Raw genomic sequence first — 19,945 nt, forward strand, 5'->3', positions numbered from 1 at the left:
CTCCATTTATTTTATCAGCACTGAGGCAGTGTGATTCTGATCACTGATATGAAGAAAAACTTCTTTTGCCCTTATGACAGCTTTGCTAGTTGCTCTGTAGCCTCATAGAAGTCAGAATGAGAGAAAGGTAATAGCTATAGGCTCAGTCATGCAGTGCAGGGGAGTAGGATTTTTTCTTTTTTTCTTGTATTTTTATTATCCACACAATCAGAACAGTCGCTTTCCTGTTGGAACTAATTCTTTTTCTCCAATGTGTAAAAAAAAAAAAAAAAAAAAAAACAAAAATCCAAATTGAACCAAATTAGGAAAATAAATTATCCCTCACACTGAGAACACATATGCTATGTTTCAATCCAGAGCAAGTTTCTGCAACAACGTTATCAGTCCATCCTAGAATACAAAATCAAATCAGATATTTAAGTCTTACCCCTATAAAACTTAAAAAGCAGAAACAGCAAAGTAGAAATTCAGTGCACTGATTTCAGCAGGACACACTCTAAGCTAGCCCTAAGGAATCAGATCAATTGTGAAAGTTCCATATTAATAAAAATGAAAACCTCTACCGTTAATAGAAGCCATAGAATCATCTTTGCTTCCTTATCAGGTTTAGGAGTTTCATTTTACAAGAAGTTGCTACCACAGTGAAACAAGGCAGAAATGCACATCTACAGGGTTTGGGGTGCTGGTTTGGTTCAGGGAGCAGGGAGGGAGATAGTGGGTGTCAGTTATTTTTAAAGAAAATAAATGGCAATTTATAATTTTTACAACAAAGGGGATGTTTTTGAAAAAGTAGCAGTATTAAGTAACTTGTATTCCGTATTTTACACTCAACGTGCAACCTCTTTAAAACAGGTTAGTCCATAACATTCTGTGGAGCACTCATTCTACTCCCCTCATATCAGTATCCATAGCTGTTTCCCCCTGCCTCATTCATGCATACACACATCCTCTCTCCCTGTCCTATTACAACCATACACAGCACGCAGGGAAGTGGGGATATGCCCCCAGCAGCAGGACGCCCTGCCTCAGTAGCACAGGGTGGTCTCACTTCAAGTACACACGAGTCGATTGCTTCCCCTCTTCCAGCACATGAATACATTCAGAGTTACAACACACAACCTTAAAGAAACAAAGAGATACTGAGCAATTTATTACAACACACAACCTTACGGGACCAAGGAGATTCTGATCAATTTATTGATGCCCAGAACAACTAAAAGACACCATGGAGCATACAGATATTTCAGTTCTGGTCTGCTCCCTCTGTGTACATGAATCCTGCATAAAGGGGGACTCACTGCAATGATCACAGATCGATCAGTGAGAAATAAACATAATGCCTGTCTGGAGGGACATCACACAGCACCGGGGTGGTTTCACAGCTTAATCAGTTAAAGGCACCCAAGTCCCTCTTGGTTGCTCCCATGTGTCCCCCCAGCACATCCAGCAGATGCCTAGAAGCATCACAGGAAATTACAATTGGGATTCAATGATTCCAAGCATTTATGACTATTTATTCCTAATCCAAGTTTCTATAAACAAGTCAAAGTAATTGAGGACCAGGGCTATTTAAAACATTTCAAGTTTCATTTCAATGAAGGAGTGAACACTTAGGCAGGAACACCCAAACAGGTACTGGGAAAAAACTTGACCCTAATTAACCCCTTTAAAGAACTGCTTAGGATAAACAAAAAAATAAATAAAATCATTCATCAGGCCAGATGGTGGTTGGGTTTGTTTTGGTTTGGGATTTTTTGTGAGGAAGATATATCTTTAAACTTTCCATTTTTGTTCTGTCAGCTGTAATTTTCAGATTGCTGGTTTTCAAGAACGCAAAAAAAAAGAAATCACAGTCCATTTGGTGGCCCATACATTTGACAACCAACAGTTGCAACACATACACATGCTACCAATCAACACAGAGAGGATGCTACCCGAAGGCCCCTTCAAGCATTAAAGACCTCACTCAGCTGTATGAGCAGCAGACTATTGCAAGGACAACTACTTAAAAAAAAATACAACATGCCAGCATATTTCATAACCAGGTTCTATTGAAGTCATACATTTAAAACAAAAACAAAACTGAAGAGAGCATTTGATATTAAAATGAAAATACTATTCCTATTCCATCTGTGATTCTGCCCCCATTAATTCCTATCTCAGCACTAGAAAGTATAAGCACAGCAACCTATTGCGAATCAGCTCAGGTCTGTCTATGGGATTAGATTCAGTAGATGGCTCAGGGTGTCACAATATTTTCCAAGGGCACTTTATTTGCTGTCTGAAGATACTCTTGAAAATGATTTCTCAGTCATTAATTATTCATTCTATTTCTTATAATCAGTTATTTTAATTAGTATCCCAGCCAACTTTGCTGAGGATCCCACACTTTTAGTAATTAGGGGCAGCTCATTGCCCCTAATTAACTTCAGACATGCAAGACTATTGCTTTGTTACTTCAGCTGTTTTTATGTTCGCATTGCATATTCTGCCCTGCTTTACTGGTTCAGAAAGAAGACTGCCCTGTTGTGCTGTTTATCTCATTTAGGTTCCATCTCTCTTGACTCTGTGTTAGTTGCTGTATTTTAAATCCTTCTGACTCTCTCTGAAGTCTTGTCTATGCTGGATCAGTGTGACACCAGAAAAGTGCATCTGAACAGTAAAATAGTTCACACTGAGGGCCTAACACCCACCCTAAGTGCATTTCAGGAGGCTCTACCTCACTCTGGTTGCATGGACTGAACATGTTCCCAGAATGAAACTTCCGGTTTCCCTTTGCCCACACACAGTCATATTCATGCAGCCCAAGACAGAATTCTGCAAGTGGGACAAGGAGGGTGACTTCAAAGCACATTCCTGATGCAAGTTAAAATGGTGACGCAGATGACAACGTTGTCACTGATTAACTATGTTGACTTTGGGGATGGTTTTACTTTTAAGAAGTGTCTCAAATATCTCTGCAGATCACGTTTCTGCAGCTACTGGACAGTAGCAATGGCCATGGCACATCAGTCCAACACCATCAGGCATGGATTAGCAAAATACAGCGGTGAGGCTTGGAAACAGATTTCTACAATACAGAAAGAACTCTGCCAACCTGTACAGTCTCCTTCCCTTGTGCATTGCTCTGCTTAAGTTCACCTGTAACAGATACAGCTTGTAATACAGCAAGAGGGTCATATATATGGAGGCTTTAACCAGTTTAATAATTTTATCATAGCTCTGTGATCTCTGGAAGGCCATTCCAGACCGAGTGCTCACTAACAACTGTAGTTAGCAAATTAACGTGCTAGTATCTGTTAGAGTCCAAATACCCACAACACATAAAACATATGAATGATTTTGTTGCTATTTTAAATAATTAATACTTCTAATTCTTACATGATGCTTTCTGTCTACAGATAACAAGTTGTATTAAAGTAGCAGACTGTTGTAATACAGTTGCTCCAATGCAACTTTGAGGAAGAGCCAAGCAAATACACCAGTAATACCCAGCCCTGTCTGCAGTATACCCCTGTCCTTCCTTGCAATTTACAAAATAGTCTAAAAAATTGCCCACCCCAGCCTGTGGGATGTCAGGGCAAAGAGGGAAGGAACAACTCTTCATCTCACAGTAACAGCAGTCCCATAAAGTACTACTCATCCTACAGTGTCTGAGTGAGAGCCCTGCACAAAACTATTCACATACTCTGATACTAGTGGTGACTGGTCTGCAGATTCAGCAGATCACCATCAGATTACATGGTTAAGAATTACATTGCTAGTTTATTTCCTTTCCAGCAACACAGAAGCAAAATATATCTATATATCCTCAGGCTGCCAGATCTCCATTCTCGTATTACCTTTATGGGATGTTTTATTTTTTATATTCCAAGCAGTAAACCAGAAGGCTTATATACACAAAACTTACATAGTCATTGTCTAACATTTATTATCACATTAAAAGGCCTGGAAACATTAAGTAAGGGTACCTAAAAAGTTGGATGGTAGAGAAAGACAATGTTGAAAATTGGCCTTAAAAATCTCAACTGATGTTTTTAAAGTAATTGAATTTGGGAGCCAAAGCATGCTGAAAAGAACCCAAAACCATATAGATGAGATCAGTAGAATCTGTATCGCAGAATATTTAAGCTAAAATGCTTCTAATTGTTTCACAACCAAATAACAGTATGATCAGAACCGCCACCACTTGTAGCACATATGTGGTTATGACAATCATATTGCATCTGGTATTATGTCATCACAAGCTGGATCTAGGTGTCCATTCAGGCAAATACTCTAGCTCTGCAAATTGAAGACTACCAGAAAAATGGAGTTTGTTAAATTCTATCTCCAAATAATACTGGCATTTGTTGCTCTTCAGTCCCCTGTCCTGGGTTCAGCAGTAGCAGTCATTTTTCTCCTTCTTAGTAGCTGGTGCAGTGCTGTGGTTTTGACTTTCAGCCTGGGAACAGCGCTGATAACACCAATGTTTTTAGCTGCTGCTCAGTAATGTTTATTCTGACCAAGGACTTTGTGAGTCTCATGCTCTGCCAGGGAAGAAGGGAAGCTGGGAGGAAGCAGAGACAGGACACCTGACCCAGACTAACCAAAGAAGTATTCCATACCACAGCACATCATGCCCACCATATAAACTGGGGGAAGTTACCCAGAAGGCTTAGATCACTGCTCAGTCAGGCTGGGTATCGGTCAGCGGGTGGTGAGTGGTTGTGTTCTCTTCCCTTGTTATTTCCCTTATCGTTATTATTATTGGTGGTAGCAGCAGTGGTTTGTGTTATACCTTAGTTACTGCAGTTTTCTTGTCTCAACCCATGGGAGTTACATTCTTTCAAATCTCCTCTCCATCCCTCCAGGAGTGGAGGGGAGGAAGGGGGGGGGGGGGGAGTGAGAGAGCGACTCCGTGGTGCTGAGTTACTGACTGGACTTAAACCACGACACCCCACTAGTTTGAGACTGAAAAATCCTCTGCCTTTTAATGATACTGTTGGAAAGAAGAGAGAATCAGAGGGGAACTGATTGCTAAGATGATTTAGTATCAGCTCCACACCAATAAAGCAGTTCTTTATTTACTTTCTTTGCTTATGCTCCATCCATAAAGAGATCAAAATAATAAAAAGGTCAATATTAATATTTTAACACTAATGCATATTTGATGTATTAAACAGTTGGAATGGTGAAACATTCGTAGAACTCTTCTGAACGAGAAACAGGCACCAGTACCTTGCTACAAGACCTCAGCATATATAATTTAGAAATAAATGAAGGAATGTATGAGCAATAGGAGGAAAGCAGGGATGCTCCCCAACAGAAGCCAGCAAGACAAATATTTGGCACAGACTGCCTGGAGGTGGATATTTTTTTATTTTTTTTTAAAGAAAACTCATGAATTCACTCTAAGAAAAATCTAAACATACAAAAAACTGCAACCTTCTGCAGAAAAAAAAAATCTGTGACCATGAAAACACTGTTTCCCCCAGTGCACTGTATCCTATCACTCTGATTTCCATGGATTCCAACTTCTGAGCACCAAGGTACTCACCAACTCTTGGCCCTTGTTATTCTGTATTACACTGACATAGATATTGAGACTATTCACTTTTTCCAGCTTAATCCTTATCTCTTTTTCCTAACCCAATATCTTTCTCGAAAACTCTTATCCCCAAGACATTCCACCTTCATTTCTATTTCACACTGAAGAGCATAACTCTCATGACCAGTAGATCTCTCTGCTATAAATTCATTCCCCTTAATTTGTCCTTGCTGGACAGCTCCTCTACTCCAAAATTAATTCAGTGCCACATACTTTCCCAACACTTTCAACTCAGTCCATGAAACTCTCCATCACCAATTGCCATTTCTCCTCTAATCTTTGTAGATTTAGATCATCTCTTTGGAGAGCTCATTTATACACTATCTGTAGTTAGCCCTTTCTTCCACATCCTTGTCTGCGGCCCAAGAAAGTCTACTCAAAGTACTATCCCAAGGATTTTTTCTTGTGTGTCTATACTATCACTCAGAGTACCCCTCTGGCACTTTCATTAAACAGAAGCTGTTGCCTCTATTTCCAAAACCCCACAGTCAAGATAATCGAACATAAATTAATAATTAATGCATGAGAGAAAAATGGAAACAGAGCTGGAGAACAATTCTTGTACAATCCTTTTCCTCTAATTTTACTTCACCAGGTAATGTAGCTCTGCTCATTCTTCATGATGCTGGTAATTAACGCCTTTTTCCTTCTTGACAGGAAAAACACTCAAGAACATTCTTAAACTTATGCACACAAGTAATCACGCTTGAAGAGAAGTGTACGCTTTATCTCCTTGCTGCAAAACAAATACAAAATAAATTCTTTTGGGCAAGTACCATCAACTTCTAGAGAATTTAAAGCAAAATATTAGAAGCCTTCAACAGTTAAGGCTGTGAAAACAACCTTCGAAACACAAACCTAAGCTGATGCAGCCTGGTACTCACATGCAAACACTCTGTCTCTCCTGCTGCTCAGTTTCCCCCACACAGCAACAAACTGAAAACTGCCTTTTCACAGCTGCTATTCCAAAACCTGGGGGAATCAGCTGTACCACGCGAGAACTGGGCTGCTTTTGATTTGGTGCCAAAACTTCTAGGCAGAAGCGGGCATTAGAGATAGGCACTAGGCAAAGGGAGCAGTTCAGCAGATGTTGTTCCTCTCCCTGCCTCCCCTCCTGAATGGCAACAGCTAGAAACCAAGGAGAATCCTGACTACCAGACCTGTGCATGCCGCAGCCATCAGCAGACAGCAAGAAAGAGTAAGTTGGAAAGAAATACAAGAGGCATCTTTGCAGCCACTGTGCCAAAAGAAAAAAACTATATGAAAAGAGACTTGAAGATTAAAAAGTTTAAAAACCTCAGAGGCTGGCACCCAGTTCAGACAGAGGCAATATACTAACTGGGAATCAGTACAATTTAATACAGGACCAGGGTCAAGGAAGAAAGACTAGCCCCCCCAATACACATCCCTCAACCAGCTGAGGGGAGGCAGAGCCAAGCACTTTCCCAGAAGAGCACACATCACCCCAGCAAGTTTTGTCCCTGGGCTATTAGCTTTCCAGTTCTAGCAAGCATAGAAATAAAAGAGAAGCAGCAGGAGACAAAGATGTGTTCAGCTAGCAAACTAGGAGACGCCTATACACAAAAAAAAAAAGAAACAAGGATAAGAGGAAAGTAGAACACAAATACAGAGTTACATTAAAACATGAAAACAATATACACCAAAAGCAACTTCGGGACAATACTCACCAATATTAAAATGAAATTACAGAAAGCCAGAAAGAGAAAAAACTAATCTGATAAGAAGCATACTGTTCAGATACACAAATTACAATGTCAGAATAACAACTGCCTGCAAAGGGTGAGAAATGCAAGGCAGGCAAGCCAGGAAATTCCCCTGTACTGTTTCAGGAGTGATAGTGACAGTCAACTGATCCTTCAAACTCTCTTTCTTTCACCTCCCCTGTAGAAAAAAATAGCAAATAGTATTCCTCAAGCACTTTTAATAGGGTATTTGCCAACGGAGTTCATGTACTCATCATATTGCATGGGTGACAGAAACAAACACTAGGTCACTAAATCAGAAAAAAAAAAAAAGTCCCCACAAATAATAATTTAAAAACTAACCAGATTTCAAAGGCAAGTATAGGTAAAATAGGGAAAACAGAACAAGCAAGCAGAAGAGACTGATCAATTTCTCAGCATAGTAAACTAGGTTTGCAGGCTCTCCCTCCATGTCCACTTCATTACATAGCGGTTTATCAAAGCCTCCTTTTCCCAGTACTGGCTGTTGGCCAAGACATGCTGATCAATGCTGAGCTGGTGGGGCAGCAGAAGAATTTAAGATTAAAACAGGACTCTGATGGATTGTCATGTCTGGAGCAGCACTGGAGAGAAGGCTCTGCTCTCATCAGCCTTCAGAATTTCTTCAGCCATGGTAGACTCAATTGCCGTCATGAGCAACTTCCCTAGTGCAGGCAAGAACAACTTCTTCCCCAGAGAACAAGTTCTGACTGGGGTAATAAGACCTATTTGCAAATAATCTTGTCTCAACATGTATACAGCTGTGTAGGCCACCATGTTAACAGGCTTTGACAGGATTTGCCAAAATACCCTATACTCACTTGACTGAAAACAAACTACATGCAGCTTTGAGCACCATGACAAGTTGTTATCAAGGTGTTTGCAATGAGGAAAAACAAAGAGGCAAATGAATTTGATTTAAAATGACTTTCTGAAGCACTTCACCAAAAAAAAAATAAAAATTGAAATTTGTAAATGAAACTTTGAAGGTAGGAATTGAAGACATGTTCCTGGAAAGCTCTTCAGAAGCATTTTCAGATGTTTTCCAGCTCTTCCTCTGAAACGTTTCTGCAGTTTCAGGCAACAACAACTTCCGATGTACTCTCCTTGCTACCTTAACAGTGGAGGAAAACAGTGTCTTATAAAGAGTCTCAGAAGCTAAAAGACATTTCTTCTTTCCCCAAAAAAGCTCAGACAATAAAAAGTAAACACACATGCCCAGCTCAAAAGCAAGGATAAATAGGGTTTGGGGTAGAAGAAATAAAGACATTGAGAGGAAAACTGTGATCATGAGAATGGAGTCTATCCCTGTACCCAACATTTTCCTGGTAAAGTTATTTAGTGTATATGTATCATTACAAACCTATTCTTTAGAGGCAAAGTCCAAGAAACACGAAAGAACAACCTCACGGAGTTCACACGAAAATAAATTACTGATTATTACCACCCCTACTTTTGAGAATTAACTAGAAGTCACTGGCTTTTATCTGCTCACAATTGAGCAGGTGGATGGAAGAGATGGCAGAAAAACAGGCCATCATGTACTTCAGAAGTGAACTCATTTAGCTAGGATTTCTAAACAGTCAGCTCAATTACTCAGCTCTGCTACTTACCACCTATGAAAGCAAGACCTGAATGATCAGCTTCGATACACTAAGCTTCACGTGCTATGAAACCTTGATTAGCATAGGAGTGTTTCCTCTCCCCCAGTCCTGGGTTTCTCTGTGACAACTTGATTACTACAGTAAATTTTAGAATGTTGAGGAAGAAAAACACCGGCAAACTTTCTTTCGTTGCTGTTTTTAGTCAATTGTAGCATTTCACGGTCTCTTCCTTCTTTGGGAACTTCAACTCTGATTAACCTCCCAGATACAGAACCTGGAATTGGCACACACTCCCTGAGTAAAACCAAGTATGTACATACAAGTACACAACTGATTAGTATAACCCACAGCTACCAGGGTCATCATCTAATCACTGACTCTCTACATTCACATGCTTTCCCTTAATGAAAGACAGTTACACAGGGAATGCATTCCTTTTCACTACCTAAATCCCATTTTATGGACAAATTCAACCTGCTGGTTTGAGATTCAGTGTGGCTGAAGTAAGAGAGAAGAAGGAAGAGGAATGGGATTAATTAGCTCTTCTTGTCTTTTGTTGGGCTAGAAACGAAGAGATGTGAAGTATGTTCCAGAGGACTCATGAAAAAAAAAAAAGTAGAAATTACAAGAAAGAGACAAAGTCTCTTTAAACCACGGACAGACAAAACTTACTTGATAAAAGCATGAGAGGTAATGCACTGATGCATTAATATTTCTCTAAAAGGTTGGAAAATATATGACCAAATGTCCATAAAAAAAATACTGAAAATATGCTATGAAGTACTTATTAATTCTACTCTGTAGAATTCTACTCTTTGTCAGGACCTGCTACCCCACCTTGATAAATCATGCCATGCTTCTATTTCACATCGACAATATTGGCTTATTCTTCCTCCTCCACCACAAACCTCCCAACAACCAGAGTAAGGAAGGATGCAATATTAGGTCACCAACTAACTCTGAAGAGTTAAATAAAAAATAAAATTAAAAAAAAAAAAGAGTATTTCTACCACATATCCTGCAGATTTAAAAAAGGAATTCAGCCAAATTACAGAAGTATGTGTTTCAGCAAAGCCTGGGCTAAATTACATTGAATTTGGCATTAAAAAACAAGTTAGCAGGGTTGATAGACTCTGGTGAATTACGATAGCTCTTTTTTTTCTTAAAGTCTGATGTCTTTTTTTTTTTAATTAATTTTATCTACCACAGTAAAGCTGAGCTAATTTTACTTAGTGAGAAGAAAGGACAACAGTGGAATGAAACACTGCCTGCATTTAAAATTCTTTACGTTAATTAGTATAGCCCAGTCCATTAAGTATGATAGTTTCAAGATACCATACAGTACATTTTAATCTGATACTGAAGCAAGAACATAAAGAAGCCAGCCATATTATAAACCATTTTCTTACTGATATTACAATGCAATTGAGGATATTTGATATATGAATTCCATCTCATTCTCTTACTGGATAATATGTTCCACATTAAAAAAAGCAGTGAACTGCATTCTGCAATATTTGCTCAGCAATATGCCAAATGAACTAGCAGAAAGAACAAATTACTTCTGCTCTCAAGCAGGGTGGATACTATTCTTAGGTTATCAGAAGGACTGCTGGTGCAAAAGCTTTATGAAGAGTGCACAAACACAGACAGGCAAACTGGGCTGGGAGCTGGAACCACAAAACATCGTAGGTTCAGGTTTGAAACTATACCTTGGATCATTATCTGATGATGATGGACAAGGCATACAGTAGTTAATGGCTCAAGTTAAGCAACACAGGAAAGGAATATCAGTCCAGCTCGTAATGGACAGCCAGTCACATCACTCAAGATGTGAAGCAAAAAAAGAGCAGGAATTTAAGGGACAGCCCACAGTCTGTTTATATCTTGGCAATAAGAGAAGTCATTCAGGAAATAAGACAGATTTTTACCCTATGGAACTTTACTCCAGCTATCACACATCCAGAAGCGTCTTGCTACAGGACACAGTGCAAGAAAGGTGGTTATACTCTCACTCCTGAGGCTGACACAGGGCTGCTGCGCAGCAAAGAGTGCAAAATCAGAGCAGAAAAGAGGGCTCCTTCATGTGGTTCTCAGCGATCCTGAGCTATCAAAGCAGGTTTTCTGAACTCTTTAAACTCAGGACCAGTTCTGCTACTCTCTATTCAGTAATTCACTGGGTAATATATCAAACTGCCAAATAAAGAGGAAGGATGTTTATGTGCATTTCATTACTTCTATGCAGAAATGAAACTCACAGAAATAACTATTTTTTGTTATGTCTTATTTAAACTAGTTCCTGATGAGCAAAAAAGGACGAATTACCCTTGTCCAGCAGCTAAACTCCTATACATGGCAAAAATCTCTTTCTACATATAGCAGCTAAACCAAAAGTCAGAGTTCACTTAAAAACAGTAATTAGCAAGAGTAACAGCTAATTTTAGGTATCAAGTAAATTCTGCCAATCAGCCTGTGCATTGCTCATACGTTAAATTCATAACTGTTGTATTTCTGCATTTGCTGCACATCAGTAATCTTTTTTCATACATCTTACTAATAAAAGTAATTTGTACTGTAGCTATGTTTAAAGCACAGTTCCTATACTTAGTGACCAAGATCAGTGAGAACTTATAAAATGTTCAGCACCTGCTGCAGCTGATGGCCACAACTTGGAAGCTAATGAGGAAAATTTCATCAAGAGGAGGGCAATGCACAGATGGGACTGTAGGATCTCACCTCTGGAGGCTTCTGAGCCTCCTGCTTGAGCCTAGACTGATGTCAGCACTACATGAGATCGCCTTTGGCTTTGTCCAGGGGGCAGTCACACTGAGATGACCTAAAGACATCCCTTTACAATGTCATTTCTATGACTGGTTTGGAGTGGAGAGTCTTCGGTGCGGTGGTAAAAATTCTCATTTTGCCAGATTTCCTTTGGCTTCCTGCTTACAAGATGTCTTCATACAGGCTTCACAGTTTAAGTACCTAACACTTAAAAACCAAGATGTTCTTCCAGAAATAATGTTATTTTTACCACCATGTTAACTTGTCAGAGAACGCACTAAGCACAAAGTATCTATAACAGGCATAATTCAGCTACCCCAAAACATTCAGTACTGAATTTTACAAAGCCTTAGAGATATGAAAGTACTAAGATCATAAAAAGTCAAGTTCATAAAAAGCCAGGAATCCCTTTTTGTGCACTTTCACTATCCCTCTGGAAAGTGATGTGGAAGGGGTTTTTTTTAGTTTCTTCTCTGATTTGATTTGGGTTTGCTTGTTTTATAGAACTGAAAGTAAAATATCAACAACAAAAAAAAAAAAACAAAAACAAAACAAACCCCCACCAAAACCAAACAGCTGTGCAAGTTTTTTAGAGCAAACCTTTCAAGAACTAAGCTTTTCAGTGCTTTTCTGGAAATAGAGCACCTTGTTTCAAAACTTTAAGTATTCTATCTATTCAATCGCTGGGAAGTAACAGAGCATAAGTACTGTCACAGCACAAAACCCTATCACAGACCTGCCAATTCTCAAGAGCTTGTCTCTGGTGCACTAGATGCGGAGAACAATTCTGGTCAACCTTCACCAGGCGGCCACTCTCAGCATGATAACTGTTTCCCTGTACAAAGACCTCACTTAATAATTGCTGAAACAAACTACTTTTCTTGTTCACCTCTTTATTTAAAGGCCGAATTGGCTGAAGTTGGGCACAGATGGTGATAGCGCGACTTGCGGGAGGCACCTCCCGGAGGTTTAACTCCATCCAGCTCGCAGCGCAGAGCAGCCGAGTATCTTTTCCCCTGCAGAACGGCCCCGCCGCCCGCGCTCCGCGCTCCCATCTCCTCGGCACGGTGGCTTTCAGCGCGGCTCTAAAACTTAACAGACTTTACCCTGCTCACTGAGGGGTTTCTCGCTGACCGGGCTGGTCCGCTGAAGCCGCGCTCACACCGAGCTTTGCAGCGACCGCTCTAACCCTGCCCCGCCGGGCCACAGAGCCCGCCCCAACCTGTTGCGGGTCAGAGAGTGGCGGCGGCAGCAGCCTCCTGGGGCGGAGGGCGCGGGACGGCCCGACGCGGGTAACGCAGGCTGCGGGGCTCACCTTCTGCTGCCGGCGGGCCATGTCGGTGGGCTGCTTGGCGTTAAAGGGGTGCGCGATGCACCTCGCGATGAACACGTAGAGCTGCAGACGGAGCCGCTTCTCCCGCTCCTCTCGCTGCAGGCGTTCCTGCTCTTCCCGGCCCTCGCTCAGCACCGAGGGGCTGGGGCTGGCCGCCCGCGCCGCGCCAGCCTCCCTGCTCCGGGAGTCCCGGGGCGGCGGCGGCAGCGAGCGCTGGGAGCTGCCACCCGCCGCCACCAGCACGTCCCGCCGCTCCTCTTCCAGCAGCTCATCGGACTCCTCCTCGCTGGAGGAAGGGTCCAGCATCGCGCTTGGCGGGCGCGCCCCGCGGCAGGGCGCGGAGCGAAGTGGGGAGCGGCGAGCACCTTTCCGGACACGTCGAGTTTACACACAGACTGTTTCCGACCGGCAGCGGCCGCTGGGCGGGAACGGCGGGGAGGGGAGGCGGGGTTTGGGAAGGGGGTCGAGCCTGGGTTGCCGTGGGAATTGCTCCGAGCGGCACCCAGCGAAGGCGGGGCCGAGGCCGGCCTAACACCTCAGAGCGCCCCGGAGAGGTGCAGCGGCCTGCAAGTACTGGTCCGGGAGGGGCCGCCCCGGCCCGCTGCTGCCTCGGCACGGCACGGCTCGGCTCGGCTCGGCTCGGCTCGGCACGGCTGCCTTGCTGCCTGCGACGAGAGCAGGTGCTGGCCCCGCTGGGCTGCTCGGGCCGTGCGGGTGCTGGCTCCGGCTGCGCCCTGCCCCGGGCAGTGCGGGAGACTCGGCCGCCAATCGCCGGCCGGCTCCGACAGCTGGGGGACGCCGTGCTGGGGAGAAGCTGGGGGCTGAGCCCTCGGTTCGGGTTGGCTCTGCTCGGCACGGCACGCCTCGGCTCGGCGCTGACCCCCAGCTCGCACCCTGTGCTATGTAGGGTGGGGGGTAAATGAGAGGCATCTCGAAAGAAAAAGAAGCCGCCGGAGCCATGCTTTTCAGTGCGCTGAGGCAGAAGCCTGTGTTGTCCTGCAAAACACTTCTGCTGAGAGCCTGCTGCCACAAACAAGTAGTTTGCATCTCTGAAATCATTGTTCCTGACTACCTGTGGAGCCAGACAGGTTCATATTAACAACGAGTATCTTCCCAGTTAAGAAACATGAAAGCATACCGTTATCACTCTAAATTGAAATAAGAAAGGCTTCACCATGTGAAAGCTGAATTTCTGGAGTCTGGGGCCCCATGGAGTGGTAGCCCTGAAGGACAGCAGGGATATCGGAGTTCATGTGAATCAACAAGTCCTTCTCTTGCTCCCTGCGCACCATGTGTGATGGTGCCGGTACCAGGGAGGATGTGAGAGGTGGGATCAGGGGCCAGGGATACGAACGCTGGAGGGTTGAACTGGTTAGCTGAAGGGCAGTGTCCCTGTGTGCTGCTTTAACATCAGAGCAGCAGAGGCTGAGACCACACAGCCCTAGGCCTCTGTTCAGCAGCAGCAGCAAGTTTGCAAAGCCCTGAATGGAAACTTCACAAACTCGGAAGGCCTACCCAGTTCTGTATGAGCTGGACTGGGCTTTGAGTGGTGAAAGGCTCTAGTCCATTACCGATATTTTGAAGCACCCAGTCTTCCAGCGGGGTATTTATGAAAGGACCTTTAAAAGCCGCAGTTATCTCCCGAGTTAGACAGGTTTCAGCAGGTGGGCAGCAGCTATTAGCTAGATGGCAGCATTAAGCACGAGTTGTCTAGGTTCTGCCTCTGGATCTTTACCAGGGGAGTAAGGTGCAGCACGGAGGGAGAGCCCTGTGAAAAAACACATTGGTTTTCTTCAAGGTTTGTGATGTGGGGGTAGCAGTCGTATACAGATAGGTGGATTATTTATGGGGTCGGCTTGTGTCCTTAACATTTAACTGGTAATAGTAGATAAAATCTGTGAAATGCAGAAAAGCAGTCAGGGAAAAGTAGGAACCTATTGAACATCTCTGGTCACATTTCCTTAGAGCAAGAATTGCTCAAGCCTGTTTTTGTGGGTACCACTATCACCAGTCTCATGTCAGTGTTTGTTTTCCCAATGTATGACTGGCAAGTAGTGCCACTCCTGTAGTAGATAAGAGGTAGTTCTATGAAAAATATGAAACTGGTTACTGTAAACTACTTTTTTGACTAAGAGCAATGCAATGTATACTCAGATTTGTGGGGACTTTTTACAATAACTTGTTCTTATTATAATGGCAAGTAAAAATACAGTAATGCTGTAAAAAACTTCTTTTTTTCTTACCTTTACTGAAGATAGGACTGCTATTTGCTGCTTTCTTCAGGCACTTAGAACATCCATTTAAGATGTCTTTCCTGGAGCTGCATGCAAAAGACCTTTAGCAAGGCAGTGAAAGTCTTGTACTTTGCTTTCCGGGCTCATCCATTCTCATTGTATCTCCTTATTTGGGGAAAAAGATAAAAACAAGAACAATTCAGATTTTGTTTTCTATCAGACCAGGCTCAAAATAGAATGTTTTCAATTTGGAATTGACTGCATTGATAAAATGATTTGGCAGTATCTACCAGCATATCTAACCATTTAGGATGAACCCTCTTACTTTCTGCATCTACTTTTAACATGACCCTTTATTTGGTATTGTGTGTTTCCATTCTGTAAAGCTACTCTCATCTAACAATAGTTGAGTTTTTGTTTCTGATCTCCTGCTGCTTGTTGGTGCTGGTTTTTGTCTGATGCATTTAAATGCAGAGTGTCTTATATTTTAAACATTCCTGCAGAGCATGAAAGCCACCCTTCCTGAGTCCCCTTTGTCTACTTACATTGGTGGTATTCATCTCCTAAGAATCAGTTGGAATTTATCACTGTATTCCTCAAGTGTTTGTGTATGCTGCTCAGAGGGCTAAGTACACAAATGTCAGGGCAGAATATTTATATTGAAATACCTATGAGCTTAAATAATCTGATTGCAACAATGAAAAGTCATTCATTAGTTCCCATTAAAATAATGTAACCAAACCGATTTTATTTGTACTTTCTCTTCACTTTGTCCAAACTCAGCACAGATTTATTTACAGTTGTACTTATTCAAATGCATTTTTTTCTGCCTAGATGTTATATTTTGCCTAATTTAGTTTGTAGAGCATATTTATTTTAACAAAATGGTGTTAAGAATTGGATTGTTCTTTTTATATGGCAATGAAATGAGGATTTTGTCAATAAAGCTCGCTATTTAGGGATAAAAGAAGCAGTAAAATTAGTGTTGAAAAATTCAGCTTTAAACTGATCTATTTTTTTTATTTCAAAGTGCAGATAAAAATTTTATATATGTTTTCAAATCCTTCATTTGTGAAAATACGTGACTAAAAATATGGTGTATAAGAATATATTTGTGCTCAGTAAAGATTTCCTATTATAGAATCAGTGCCTTGTAATTCACATATAAACTGTCTGTTGGTCATAAAATTCATTATTATCTTGAGGCTCAGTAGTTCAAAATAATAACTTTTAGCTTGATGTGGTGTATTGTCAGTTTAGACACTTCTTGTACTTTTTCCTTAATGCTTTGGATTACCAAATCGTGATTAAGCAAGAATCTTACCTTATGTTATTTGTAAGCAGGTCATAGCCACAGCCAGGCATAACAATGATGTTTTTAGGGTGCTCTGTAATTGCTTTAGCGTATATACTACCATGCATAACATGGTAGTATATGTACATATAACATATATACATGGGAATGTATATGCACTGGGCAGTGGGTGAAGTACTGTCTTCCCTTTGCCTTACCCATTGTGACCACCTTTGCTTGCATACCAGGAAGAGAGTGGTATGGTGCAAGGAGAAAAACTTGAAAGCATGAAAGCATACTGCCACAAAAGTACAAAACCCAAAAGTAAAATAGAAGAAATATCCACATTATTATGTTTGGGGTTTGGGTTTGGGTTTTTCTTTTATCATAATATGATGGTGAAGCTCAGCATGTCTTGTTTTTGTGGCCTGGCTTACAGTTTCTGAAGGCATCTGACTGTTGACACTACTGTCCATTGATATGTGTGAGTTTTTACTCAAGCAAAAACACATAGTAGAGATAGTATACAGGCATGTGCAATAGGTAATGTGGATTTACAATCCAGCTGAAAGCATATTAGTTTGAAAGTGCAAAACAGTGCATTCTTTTTGTGATGAGCAGTGTCCAGTAGATCTTCATAATGATAAATTTATCAGCATTTATGTGCCACTGGCTTGCAGTGCTCAGCTCCATGGTGTGAGAATTTTGTGCATAGCTGATATATTTCCAGGTCCTCCAGCTTTTCCGTGCAGCAGATTTTATTCCTTTGTGAAGAGTATGCAGGAGGTGGCTAAAATTTCTGGAGGTTTCATTTCTGAAACATAAATTAATTTCATTTCAGGAATTCATTTCTCCCAGAGGCATGTCAGATGATAGCTCTATATTAACTTCAAGTGTTCTGTGCAGATTCAGGTACTTGGATGGGAATTTATAGAGAGAAATCACAGGCTAACACTATGGTGTTTGCCTCACTTAAATGGGTTTGGCAGTAGTAACTGAATGTTGAAGTGAATGAAGATCTTCAGGTTGTACTGACAAAATAAACAAAGCTTTCCCTAAAAACCAGGTTTGCCACCTATTTACTTCACAGTGGGTCTCGCTATAGCACTATATAGGTGATGGAACTCCGTGTAAACATTCACACAGCTACTTTCTGATGTCTGATGAAATGATGGGATTAATTTTTTGATCCTCTCAACCACATAAGCAAGTGGCAGAGCATACACAGGCATAGAAGATGGAGAAGACATTACGTCCTGTTTCTGTTGCACTCTTGCAGCCATCATCACACATAAAATTCTGCTGCAAAGTCTTATTCGCCACAACCTCTTTGCAATGATGGAGTATATTCTTCTTTTACTACTTAAATCAAACACCTTTGCTCCACTGATCTGTATCAAGAGTTGCAGAAAATGTGCCTCCCAAACTATTCTGTTTGATTTGACTCCCTAAGAATAATAATTAAACAAAATGGTCTTTATCTCCTGATATTTCCTTTTGGCATGCCAGGCTGGATGCCAGTGTGCCTGAGCTAGACATGTCTCAGACAAGAGCACAAAGAAGAATAAAGAGCATCCACATGCTGGATTCAGCTGACCAGGGTAAGTGATGTCAATAGCTGATACATATAAAGAAAAAAAAGGTAAGTTAGATCCTAGGATTTCCATGTGTAATTTCCAGTTTCATAGCTCAAGTCCTGTTCATGCATATGTATGTAAATGTAGAGACATATATGAGAAAATGGTAATCATATGTCCTGATCTGACGTTTTGGAGGCATTGCATTACTTACAAGCTGTGCAGCATCAGTGTAATGAGTAGGCTATTGCTAAGAGGCCAGGTTAAGTGTTATGTCACATCATCACTTAGTACTAAAAGCCATTCTAAAAAATGGAGTTTTTCAAATTAATTTGGTTCAGGGTAGCCTTGTGTCTGAAACATGGTGCTGTTCTCTGCACCTGAAGCTCAAGTAATTAAGGCAATCTGATTTTTCAGTGTGGGGTTGAAAAAGTGACATCAATATCTCCTTTAAAATTCTAAAGAAATATGCAAATATGTTTCTCTTAAAGGAATGTTTCTACCCACAAGAAACCTCTCTACCCTGCAACTTGTCTTCATTGGCAAAGGATATTAGGACCACGTATACCACAGGGTACATTGTCCTGTTACCTTCATAATGCCAGTGGAAATCTTAAAATTAGTCTTGTTATAGGTTAATGAATTTCTGAATTGGCAGCATCCAAAAATATGCAGAGCCATAAGGTAGTTGTTGTTTAGGTGTAGTACATTAATACTTTCATGTGGTTGCTATCATTAGCACACAGGTAGCATTATTTTTACTAAGGATTATGACTGCTTTCTGAATACGTGGTTTCTCAGAAAGCCCAGATGACACAAAACTTGCTGCTGTGAGGGGTGTGTAGTCTTGTGACCAAATAGTGGAACGTGGCATCTCTTAGAGGATGATACAGGTGCTGCATGTGTGATACTGCCAGGCATTGCTAACGAGTTCCAGTGATTACTGTTACATCTCATAGAATCATAGAATCATAGAACAGTTAGGGCTGGAAAGGACCTTAAGGTATCTAGTTCCAACCCCCTGCCATGGGCAGGGACACTTCACACTAAACCATGTCACCTAAGGCTCTGTCCAACCTAGAATATATATAGAATGTTCTCTGTTGTAGAATATTGCTTACTAGTTAAAATCAGTTGCTTTCAGTAGCACAACACAGAGTCTAAATTCAACACAATGCACCTTAGGAGCTTTTGATTCATAGGACTTCCGAATCCTCAAGGGCTTCAAAATGCTTAAAGGAATCCTAGAACTCAATGTGTCATTCAGGTGAGAAAAGGATGTTTTGCTTTATTGCATTTCTTGCACTTTAAGCCTAAACAGCTCTTTCCATGCAACATTCAGCTGGAAGTGAAATATTCAGCATCAGTGAAAACGGAAAAAAAACATTTCCATTTCATCTAACACACATTCACAAATATTTATGGAAAATATTCTATTGCTATACTGAAAAAGCTACAAAATGAAAACATGCATTAACTTAGATGTTAATTCCTCGAAGAAAGGCATCTGATATAGAGCCCAATCTGAACAGAATTTCCATCATGTCCCAGTACAGTGCCACAGGCAGTAGCTGAAGGCCAGTTATAAGCACAGAAAAGTTGACTTAAATGTTTGTTCCAACCACAGATGCTGGGTGTGCTCTGTACTTTTGCTGAGCAGATAAGTGGCAAACAAGGAAATTTGGAAATTTTTCAGAGATTTACCATATGAACAAACAAGTTTTATAGGGTTATGTATGTGAGTACAATCCAAAGTGACCGCCACAGAATCATAGAATACTTAGGGTTGG

General features: G+C 41.3%; 1 protein-coding gene across 15 annotated transcripts in view; it reads right to left on the reverse strand.

The window, feature by feature from the left end:
* Nucleotides 1-13,478, reverse strand: part of CADPS2 (calcium dependent secretion activator 2) — a 312,438-nt gene extending 298,960 nt beyond the window's left edge. For 13 of the 15 annotated variants that reach the window (XM_062609685.1, XM_062609684.1, XM_062609683.1 and 10 more), the window contains exon 1: nucleotides 13,033-13,477. In XM_062609685.1, coding sequence (XP_062465669.1) covers nucleotides 13,033-13,356 — 324 coding nt within the window. In that variant the 5' untranslated portion in view covers nucleotides 13,357-13,477. Of the gene's footprint in view, nucleotides 1-13,032 lie in introns of all 15 variants that reach the window. The other 2 variants (XM_062609680.1, XM_062609687.1) reach the window with 1 other exon arrangement.
* Nucleotides 13,479-19,945: the final 6,467 nt, after the last annotated feature.

Source organism: Pezoporus occidentalis, unplaced genomic scaffold (genome assembly GCF_034315485.1).
Source record: "Pezoporus occidentalis ecotype Australia unplaced genomic scaffold, CSIRO_AGI_Poc_V1 ctg14, whole genome shotgun sequence".
Lineage (NCBI taxonomy): Eukaryota > Metazoa > Chordata > Aves > Psittaciformes > Psittacidae > Pezoporus > Pezoporus occidentalis.